Source organism: Octopus bimaculoides, chromosome 23 (genome assembly GCF_046866305.1).
Source record: "Octopus bimaculoides isolate indiv1 chromosome 23, ASM4686630v1, whole genome shotgun sequence".
Taxonomy (NCBI): domain Eukaryota; kingdom Metazoa; phylum Mollusca; class Cephalopoda; order Octopoda; family Octopodidae; genus Octopus; species Octopus bimaculoides.
The window spans coordinates 36,764,224-36,775,869 of record NC_142950.1 but is presented as its reverse complement, the minus strand read 5'-3'; the positions used below and the strand labels follow the sequence as shown (position 1 = coordinate 36,775,869).

At 39.5% G+C, this 11,646-nt stretch overlaps 1 protein-coding gene across 7 annotated transcripts in view; it reads right to left on the bottom strand.

Moving 5' to 3' along the window:
* The window catches only part of LOC106882622 (protein Wnt-9a), a 278,778-nt gene that overhangs the window by 1,991 nt on the left and 265,141 nt on the right, over nucleotides 1-11,646 (bottom strand). For all 7 annotated transcript variants that reach the window (XM_089340274.1, XM_089340277.1, XM_052975986.2 and 4 more), the window contains exon 3: nucleotides 6,931-7,199. In XM_089340274.1, the coding sequence (XP_089196400.1) occupies nucleotides 6,931-7,199 (269 nt within the window). The remainder of the gene's footprint in view (nucleotides 1-6,930; nucleotides 7,200-11,646) is intronic.

The following is an 11,646-nucleotide window of genomic DNA, read 5'->3' as shown; positions in this document are numbered from 1 at the left end:
TTGGTTGTTGTTTGGCTCCGGGTTAAAAGGAATCGTTGGTACAAAAGGAACGCACAATTTTCCAGCCTCTCAAAACACGAAAATCTTTCCAAGCTAGGATGTAAATACTTATTTAAACACTTGTTCGGTTTACTCTTGGTAAAATCTTCTGTATATTTTTGTGTAAGTAAGTGGTTTCATCGAAATTATCAAATGGAATTGGTTTTTATATAGGGAAAACAGCCTGAAACACCCTAAAGCAGGGTAACCAATAATTCATCCCCCATATAATCAAGCATCCACATGCCTTTCCAACCCGCTACTCCCTCATAAACGCAGTGGGTGAATAGAATGCTATTCTTCTCCTCTGTTAAGATTGTTTCCACACACTTGGAGACACACAGCTGTCTGCTTCTTACCAGGGCCATAGATAGCCACTGCATTTAGGGGAATATCGCGACCACTCTTTGCACCCAGGCCTGCGGATATGGTTCCGATCATTATGAAGAAACCCACTTCGAGATTTAAGCCTTAATCGAAACAACGGTAATCCCCATTGCTTGAAAATCAAACAATATAAATAGAGATGTTCGAACAATCCCTTTTCCATAGAGATATCTGGTAAAAAAAACATACGTACGTACGTACATACCTACATACATACATACATACATACTGTCAGTTTGGATAAGTTTGGAATTCCAGGAAAAAAAAAACCAAGCGACTGATTCGCACATTAGAAATATCTGTAAGCAGAACAGTAAACCTATTCAAGGAGGAAGAGAGAGCAGACAGGCAAGCGATACAAGGAGGAGGAGGAGAGAGCAGACAGGCAAGCGATACAAGGAGGAGGAGGAGAGAGCAGACAGGCAAGCGATACAAGGATGAGGAGGAGAGAGCAGACAGGCAAGCGATACAAGGAGGAGGAGGAGAGAGCAGACAGGCAAGCGATACAAGGATGAGGAGGAGAGAGCAGACAGGCAAGCGATACAAGGAGGAGGAGGAGAGAGCAGACAGGCAAGCGATACAAGGAGGAGGAGAGAGCAGACAGGCAAGCGATACAAGGAGGAGGAGGAGGAGGAGGAGAGAGCAGAGAGGAAAGCGATACAAGGAGGAGGAGAGAGCAGACAGGCAAGCGATACAAGGAGGAGGAGAGAGCAGACAGGCAAGCGATACAAGGAGGAGGAGAGAGCAGACAGGCAAGCGATACAAGGAGGAGGAGAGAGCAGACAGGCAAGCGATACAAGGAGGAGGAGAAGAGAGCAGACAGGCAAGCGATACAAGGAGGAGGAGAAGAGAGCAGACAGGCAAGCGATACAAGGAGGAGGAGAAGAGAGCAGACAGGCAAGCGATACAAGGAGGAGGAGAAGAGAGCAAAGGACGAGGAGAAGAGAGCAAAGGACGAGGAGAAGAGAGCAGACAGGCAAGTGAAACAAGGAGAAGGAGGAAGAGAAAGCAGACAGGCAAGCGATACGAGGAGGAGGAGGAGGAGGAGGAGGAGGAGGAGGAGGAGGAGAGAGAAGAGAGGAAAGCGATACAAGGACGAGGAAGTGAGAGCAGACAGGCAAGCGATACAAGGAGGAGGAGGAGGAGAGAGCAGACAGGCAAGCGATACAAGGACGAGGAGAAGAGAGCTGACAGGCAAGCGATACAAGGAGGAGGAGAGAGCAGACAGGCAAGCGATACAAGGAGGAGGAGGAGAGAGCAGAGAGGAAAGCGATACAAGGAGGAGGAGGAGAGAGCAGAGAGGAAAGCGATACAAGGAGGAGGAGGAGGAGAGAGCAGACAGGCAAGCGATACAAGGACGAGGAAGTGAGAGCAGACAGGCAAGCGATACAAGGAGGAGAGGGAGAGAGCAGACAGGCAAGCGGGAGGAGGAGGAGGAGGAGGTGAAGAGAGCAGACAGGCAAGCGATACAAGGACGAGGAAGTGAGAGTAGACAGGCAAGTGAAACAAGGAGGAGGAGGAGGAGAGAACAGACAGGAAAGCGATACAAGGAGGAGGAGGAGGAGAGAGTAGACAGGCAAGCGATACAAGGAGGAGGAGGAGGAGAGAACAGACAGGAAAGTGATACAAGGACGAGGAAGTGAGAGCAGACCGGCAAGCGCTATAAGGACGAGGAGAGGAGTGAAAAACATTATGCAGCATTTACAATGGGACGTGTCAAAACTTGTAAATGAAATGCGCACAAAGTGTCACAAGGAATAAGTAAAGAGTATAATGAACATACAAAAAACTAAAACAAAATATGTGTAAAAGTAAAATTACCAACTTGCACTTGTAATGATCTCGGTACCTTGCGGCTGTGTTTACGTTTTCTCTTTGCCTATCCTCTACATACTCTCAATTGTTTAGTGCTGGTAATTCTAGAATCCTTTTATTAGCCTTGGTCAAACTGAGTGAGAAAAGGCCCACGTATTGTTCATAGTATAACTTCATAATATATAAGTTTTATGACTGTCTATCGTTTTTCCCTGTGATTGGACCCCACCCCCTGTCCAATGAAGCACCCTAGCACCTGTTTTGGATCGTTCTTTTACAGTTCATATACCTGCTCTATTACACTTTTATTAGTTTTTTGAATAGTCGTGAAAAATGTTTCAATCGGGAGGGAGAAGGATTCATTCTCACACAAGATGGGTTCACTCTCAGACAAACACATTATCAGAGAAAGGCTCCACTTCATAGGAGACAGGCTCTTTTTTTTTTTTTTTTTTTAGTTTTCTTATAGAAAATTGTAAGATTGTAAAATCAGTCTTTACAATACCATATGATAACAGAATGAATTCCAAAGAAATTGAAACAAATTAAGACATTTCAGGACCTAACTAAAGAGCTGAAGTGATTGTTGAAGACAAAGGCAACAGATATTGGTAATGAGAAGTGCTCTGCCGACCTTCAGGAAAGGTCAATCCTGTCTTCTATAAGAATCCTAAGAAAGATTCTTGAGATTTGAGGTGACTTGTGACTATACCTCAAGACATTCCTACTAATAAATGTAGCATATAATAGTTTAATATCAATAATGATAATAATAACAATAATAATGATAATGATAATAATGATTTCAAAGTTTGGCACAAGGCCAGCATGTTCAGGGGAGGGGATAAGTCTATTACATCGACCCCAGTGATCAACTGGTACTTATTTTATCGACCCCGAATTCCAGCGGGATTTGAACTGTAAAGAACCGGAAGAAACACTGCTGGACATTTTATTCGATGCTTTAACGATTCTGAGGAAAAAAAAGTGAAGGAGGAGGAAAATAAATGAAATGGCCTGAATAATAATTGCTGTAGGTATTTAGCATATCAAGTGCTTGGGGTGAGATAAACCCACAACAAAATTAAAAGATCTAACTAATGGTTGTTCTTTGACTTTCCGTCAAGGAAAGCAGAAACTTGATAACAAGTTCATAGAACGAGACAACTGGACGGTTCCATTACAATGCGCTCTATTTGATGGGGGGGGGGGGGGGGTAAGGTAACAAAGGACGCGCACACACACATACACAGCCACTCTCACACACTTATATACACACACACACACACACACAGAGCTGAACTGTTTGCTTTCGCTTAAAAACGGTTTAACTTGGTGCTGAACGTTGCCTTTGAAAGCGGCCAAACATGACTCGATGCTTTCCGTAGAGTAAAGAAGCTCAGCTTCTGTTTATTCACTTTGCACCCAACTCTTCTTCCCTTTATGACTTTTTTTATTCCATTTCTTTCTCCTTTCTATTTCATGGTACTTTCAAATATTATTCTTCTTTCTTTTTATTATTCTTTTTCATCTTCATTTTTCATGTCATTCCCCCCCCACTCCGGCCCCGCCACCGTACACCTTTTATTTTCTTCATTTTCCCCCAGTTTTTTTCTTTATATAAGTTATTCTACATGACTTTTTGTTTGTTGTCTTATCTTTCTTCTCTTTTCTCCCTCCTCCTCCTCTCCCTTCCTTCTTTAATCCGTCGATTTTCTTTTCGCCCTTTGTTCCTTTCCTTTTAAACACATATCTTTCTCCACTTTCTTTTATTCCCACTTCATTATTGAATTATATCAACATCTACGTCTGACAGTTTTGCAGTGAATTTACACCAATGTAAACATCAGACAGTCGCTGTGTGGACGTTACCCATTTCTTCGACGACAACATGCTATCAATGAAACGAAATTTAAATATTTATCGATTCAAACGTGAACAGATAGGGGGGTCAACAAAGAGTCCATCCAGTATATTTATGTAGAAAATTATCTATTTATCTATTAAAACTATTGAGTAGATTAGGATGTGGAATAATATTTATTATTACTTATTAGCACAGGCGAGTCATTGGAGACTGGATTTACCGATGCGTTGGTGTGATGTTCCCTATTGCTAATTCAGTTTAATGTGTGCAGTTTTAATTTCACGTTTAATCCTCATTGGGTGGTAAAAGAGATTTTTGTTTGGCAACATAGAAGAAAAAAAAACTATTAAAAGTATACAAGATTAAAATCGAGGAAAAAACCCTGAACTACCTCACCGAGGAAACAAAAAGAAAACAAATAGGGGGGGGGGGGAATGGTGAGTGGAATGAAGCAGAAGAAGATGTGAATGGAGAGAGTAACAGCTCAAAGCAAATGGCGTGTTCAGGTGTGCCTCGAGGACACCATGGCCAAAAGGTTGCCGCAAAGAATGGCCAGTGACACTCGCTGCAACAGCCATCCCAATATCACAGGGCTTGTTTCTGAAATGGGCCGCAGTAAAATAGATTACTTTTCGCTTTCTTTCCTTTTTCTCATTTGATTGAGAGGAGGGGGAAATAGAAAAAATATTCCTAGGCACGTGATAAATGAGTTAAAAGATGGAAATTTCAATGCTTCAAACACATTAGTGTTAGAAGAATTGAACAACGAAAATATTTACAGACAAAACGAAAATTTCATTTCAAAAAGTTCGTGCCATTCTCTTTCAAAAAAAAAAAAAAAAAATTTTTAATAATTAAAAACTTTTGAGAATATTTTCCTTCCTTCCTCTCTCTCTCTATATATAAAGCACACACACACGCGCACGTATGTATCTATGCGCAGGTGTGGCTGTGTGGTTAAAAACCTGGCACAGTAGACGTGTCTACACCAGAGCTCCGCAACCTTTTTTCACTTGCGGTACACTTATATTCTTTTCAAAATTCGGCGGCACACCCGAACTAAAACTATAAGGAAAAAAATTATCCTGTTGTGTCTGGGGAAAGTCATTTTCTTATTGTGCCTTAAAATTCAACACATTCACCGTTAAAATTTCCACTTATTTCTTATTTTTATTAACGGTGAGTGTGTTAAATTTTAAGGCACAATAAGAAAATGACTCTCCCCAGACACAACAGAATATGCTTCAACACACGAAATCACATAAAAAATCTTGCAAATCAAATCCAAAAACGAAAAAAATTATATTCAGGTTATACTTCAGCACACCAGTGTGCCGTGGCATACCGGTTGCAGAGCACCGTGTTATGTATTCCCTATAAGATAATGAAGGGTGAGAACTTACCCTATATTTTCCGAAGATGGCGAGATAAACGTTTGTCAACGACTGTTTGGCAGAAATGAAATAACGTTGGTATGAGTAACCAAATATATATACAGGAAGTTAGCATAGTACGAGACAGGTAACCTCGTTCACTTCCTGTTAACGAGCAAGGCAGGTAATCTCGTACGAGAGACAGAGCTGCATACGGGTCGGACCGTTCACCACCTACCTTGAATCAATTGAGACTGGACATAATCTTCATATATGAACATTTGCTTCCCTGTTTGAACACTTTGTTGTTGCGATCAGAAGTTTACCCCCTTTTTCTTACATTATAATTTGTCTGATCGTAACAAATTGGGGGCTCGTCCGGGATTCGAACCCGGGACCTCTCGCACCCCAAGCGAAAATCATACCCCTAGAGTTTAAAAAAAAAAAGGCTATATACAAAAATTTCCACTGCTAAAATACACATATTACCTGCATAATTTTGTATCAACATTCGAAATTCTTCTTGTGAAATCAGTATTTAATCATGGAATTTAAGGTGGAAGAATTTATTGAATTTCCCAGTGTGGAGCAATTGAGGATTTAAAAAAATTAGTCACAACCCTTTCCACACGCTTTTGTGAATATCAAGTCTCAGCCTATTTCCGACATTATTAACAATGAGGAGGGGTACTTGCCTTTTATTTCAAAAGGGTTTATCTCACTTAAGGGTGATAAGTCCACATTACGACCCATCACTATTTTGAGGGACACAGGCGAACTCCAGTCTCTAGTGTTGGAAGGTATTCTTCCTTTCTCGGACGTGTCGTCTGCTAACTCTGACGTTTTATTAGAAGGTATTAGTGGAATTTCAAGTGCATCTCTTCATTTTGTTGATTTGCAGTCAGATTTTGTGTCTGGTTTGGTGAAAGTTGGTGTTAAGAAAACTCTCCTAGTTTCAGGTGTAGACTTGATTATTGGAAATGATTTAGCAGGGTCCAAGGTTTTGTCTGATCCACATGTTAGCATTAAGCCAAGCCCTTCTGAGAGCCCTGAATCCCACTTGAACTCGCTAGACCATGTGTCTACTTTTCGAAACCGACCTTCCAAAGCTACTGAGGTTGCCATAGAACATTTGAAGAAATCACAGGACAAAACGAAAGCTATTTATGAAAAAAACTGTAAAGCCCGAAATTTCAGTCGCTATTGTGAAATTCCCAGTTCCATCAAACAAAAAGGAGCTTATGAGATTCCTGGATATGGATGGTTATTACAGAAAATTTTGTCTAAATTACTATGATGTACATATGTATGTATGTATGTATGTATGTATGTATGTATGTATGTATGCATGTATGTATGCATGCATGTATGTGGGCATGCGTGTATGTGCGCATGTATGACTGTTTATGTAAACATGCATGCATGTATGAATGTAAGCAAATAAGTTACCTCTATTCCAATATTTGTGTTGTGTTGGTCAATTTTTGCTCGGAGATCCTTTCCCGATCTTTTCGCTCGCCTCAGAAACTTTCGTGTAAATTTCACACCGTAACGGATATTATCCCCACAACTTCCCCATTTCCAGGCTTCTTTATTTCGAAGTCTTTTGGAGATATCACACGTACATCTGTCTAATATGCCTCGACTACACGCATGTGCGAACGAATGGACGAGCGCCGCAGATGATATTGCGTACAGATATGATGTCTCTTTAAAACCTAGAAGAACAGAAAAGAAAACAATGTAATTGTGATTTCAGACGAAAGCAGTCAAGCGGGGATATAATCGATGGCATGGACTCAAGAACGTTAAGGCTATGTATCCAATTCAAACGTATTAAGTCGTCTATAGCAGGAATTGAACTCAAAACACAAGGAAACTTAACTAATTCTCAGCGTTTTACTGTTTCATTCATCCAACATTATCTCAATGCTATGAAAATAGTATTTGGAAATATATGAATATAGTATTTTGTAACCCTGGATATAGATATGTTTTTGACATAGTCGCATATAAAATAAAAATAAAATAACCCAAGGGAAATAATTCAAATGGGCCAATGACATAGATTCGGACAATTAAGTTAATAGGTAATGTAGTAAATGCTGTACACAATAAATTGTGAAACGATATCAAGAAATTCTTTTATATTGTCCTCTTGGGAGGACAATACGAAAAGAAATCATCAACATTGTTATCACCCCCACCCCCCATCGTTGTTATTGTTGTTGTTGTTATTATTATTATTGTTGTCCCTATGATTATTTGATAACGATGATGCTTATGATCAGGTGGGAAGAAGTAAAGAGAAGTAGTAGAGAAAAAGAGGGAGAAGGTGATGGTGGTGGTGGTGGCAACGTCGCTGTTGAGGAGAGTGATGAAAGAGACAACGAGAGTGACGTTGACAGTGGCGTCAATGGTGAAGGTTTGGGTTACTTTACGTCGTCTGTTTAGTCTGGGCCAAGGAATATCAATATTATGACACAATTCTGCTACATGAAAGAAGAAAGAGGACAGTTGCGCGCGCGCAATAGCTGAAAAAAATAAAAATAAAAACGAATGAAAGAAACGCTTCCGCTTTTGTTATATCTAAGGCAGCGTCACTTGCTGGCTTTATTTATATTCCACGAAGAACTAACTTGAAGGTGGAATGGTATAAAACAATCATTATGTGTCTTCTCGAAAGGTTTTGTCCCTAACACTTTCTCCCTCTCATCACAATAATGGTTCTAACCGCAGCTTGAGCGAAACAAGAAGAATTGGTCGGACAGCGTTGAGTTGTGGTTTGAAAGTCAGTGGAGAATAAACGAATGTAGCTGTCTGGGGATTGAGAAGATTACAGACGTGGTTTTAGGGAGATTAACCGCCAAAATCGGATATTGAAATAAGCTGTTCTAATGAGAAAAATAACTAAGGGGAAAAGAAAGAAAGAAAAGAAAAGAAAGGAAAAAGAAGAAAGCAAAAGGAAGTGCAAATTTAGCAAATTTAGCAAATGGTAATTTTTGAATAACGTAAAATAGAAGGTAGTTAGGGTGTGACGGTTGTGTTAGTTGATTGGTTATTAAGGCCGAGAGGAATGACTAGAGATGGAAGGAAGTAAAGAACATGTTTAAGGATGTGTGTGGAAGTGAAATAATAGAAGGGTTTTACTGTCAGCATTTCCCCCAAAATCTCTGAAAACCTCTGTTTTAAAAAAGAAAAGCAGAAACAGTTATTGACGCAATGTAGAGTAGTTTTAACAAAATGTGAGTCAACGCGGGAGCATTCATGTTGTGCTTGACCGGTTAGTAACAGTAGCTAAACTTTCCTCGTATTACAACTTAAAAATAAACGTCTATGATAATGTAATTCTAGATACAAATGCCGGAAAACAGACAGGATAGTCATGGCTGAACACTTTTGAGTGTAGATCTGGTATAATAGGATTGATCTGGATTAACACAATCACAAAAACCATTAGAAAAAATAATAACAATAATATAATGACCATCATTCTATTGGCTTTTTACCTACACAATCCTTGAAGGTACCTAAGGTACTATTCCGGCCTCACGTAAACTCGAACTTAAAGATAAAACCAATTTTTGTTCACCAAAGATTACAGAGTCTTGGATCTAGAAACAATGATTTCACTACGCAAATTTTAATTTTAAACATTTTAGTCACTTGCACGGAACTAACCTTTACGGAAGTAGACTGCATTCAAAAACACTTTGACTTGATACACTTCAGCAAACACAGTTTCACTAATAGCTACGGTGTCTGTCAACGAGGCCAGGGATCACTTCAACGGCCATCATGACTAAAATAAAAGTCTAGTTATAATATTTGTTATGTTTTTGTATTTGTTGTTTTTAGTTTGATTTCGAAGAAGTGACAGCTTCCATCGGTCTACGTCAACAGACTTACCGAGTTTGGTCAGAGACCCGCGTTTAATATTGGTTTCAAATTATGGAACAAGGCCAGCAGTTTCGGGGGAAGGGAAAAGCCAATTACATCGACCCCAGTGTCCGATTGGTGTTTATATTATCGCCCCGAAAGGACGAAAGGTCGAAAGGTAAAGTCAACCTCGGCGACCTCAGAACATAAAGACGGACGAAATGCCGCTAAGCATTTTCCCGGCGCGGTAACGATTCTGCCAGTTCAGCGCCTTAACCCGTGGTTAATATTGGTGTTTGGATAGTTACGAGTAAACGACTACAGAATAAATCTTAACAGGAGAAAATTCCAGAAGGCTGATGTTCTTGAGTAAGAAGAGTTGGGGGGAGAGGATTAGTGAGGGGGCTGGCCGCAGTGTTGGTAAAGGACAGGACATTGTTAAGGCCTGTTCCCCTTGAAAATGTTTCGACCCTTATTAAGAAGCGACCCAAGGTGCTTAGCATTTCGCCTGTGTAGGCATCTGTGGTGGCAGACAGTAAACACAAAAGCTTGTGTACTGTATACAAATCCATCAAAGTCGGAAAGGAAGATGTAAATTTAGTGGAGAAGCTTTCGGCAAGAGACCAAAAGGATCGGCTGCAAGCTTGTGAGGCGGAAGTATTCACCGTCCCGTTTGTAGGAGGGATGGTTTGAACAGCATCACCATTGTGCTATTGGACATGGTTCTGATATCTTCATGCTATGTCTTTATCAAATCTTAAAGTAGATTTACATCAGCCATTTATATTGAATAGTCGAATTACCTTTATTAAATTGTAATTAAGGCTGATGTTGCTAAATGTACGACCTGTCCATTTTAACAGATAAAGTGTTTCCGCACTTAATAGGAACTCAAGCCATTAATTAATGCACATAATCAGTAAGTCCCAATTAATTTCATTAGGAAGTCGTGTAATTAATCTCATGAAATTCCAATAATTATATCCATGTTTATCTCAATATCTGATGAATGCTGAGACTGTTGTTTGTAAAATATCTCTAATCGAGATAAACCTCTGGAGGAGCAGAAACAGCCAAAGGAGAGGAATTGTTCGCTTAAAGATTTAAGGGTCTCTTTTGTTGTTGACTGAGGTGAACCATCTACGTGGATGATACAATCCCAAGAGCACAACAACATCATTTGGTCGCTCAACCGCCTCATATCACAATCAACAATCTTTGAAAAGATACTTTGTATAGTGTAGTGTGACTTACATTGTATCTGAATATAATATGACATGGTCAGGCTGGAACAATTCGATCATAGGTTTCCTTCATCGGGGATGGCCTAGGGTTAATCAATAGCAACAACAATCTCTATGCATATATGTATGTATGCGTGTGTGTGTGTGTGTATGTATGTGTGTGTGTGTGTATACTCTACATACATTTGAAGTAATCTTTATTTTCTTTCTTCTCACCCAATGTACCTTTCCCTGAAAACTTCCCTAAATATTTTCTTTTTTATTTATTTACTTTTGCTCTGTACTCATTAGTTAATCCTTCCCATTTCAAACTCAACTCGACGTCCGGTTTTATATCTCAAAGTAGATTCCTTTTATTTTTGATAGTGTTCATGTATTGTTTGTGCGGTGTCGTGTATCTCCAGCTTGTTTCATCACTGTGCTCTTCCATCATCAGTTAACAGTTTACTTCTTCCGAAGAGGAATGCAGTAATTCGTGCAACATGATGAAAAGAAGTGTTATCTTTAACAAAACAACCTTAAGGTAACCGAGTATTCCAGTGTTTACGTTAAATATCTCAGTTGTACTTTGAGGAAATACATCTATGGACATAGGTTTGTGTACGTGAGGACGAAGCTAGGTATATGCGTATATCTACATACGTATAGACACACATAAATACATACGTATGTACACATACCTACGCACAAATATATTTTATATATAAGAATTATTCAAATGTATACAATTATGTGTGTGTGTGTGTGTGTGTGTGTGTGTGTGTGTGGTGTGTTTATGTGCGTGTCTGGACTTACATGTATCTGTGCTTATGTGTGTATTAAACATGTTTTGAAATAACCACGGGAATGAATATGCGGCATGTTTAGAAATAAATTTATAATATGAATGTTGTTTATGTATGTATGTATGTATGTATATATGTATGTATGTATGTATGCATGAATGTATGTATGTATCTTACGGTCATTGTGTTTCTGGGTCAATATAGATTATTTGCACGTTGGTTAAGCACCGTCATTTCCTTTGTGATCTTTAAATCAG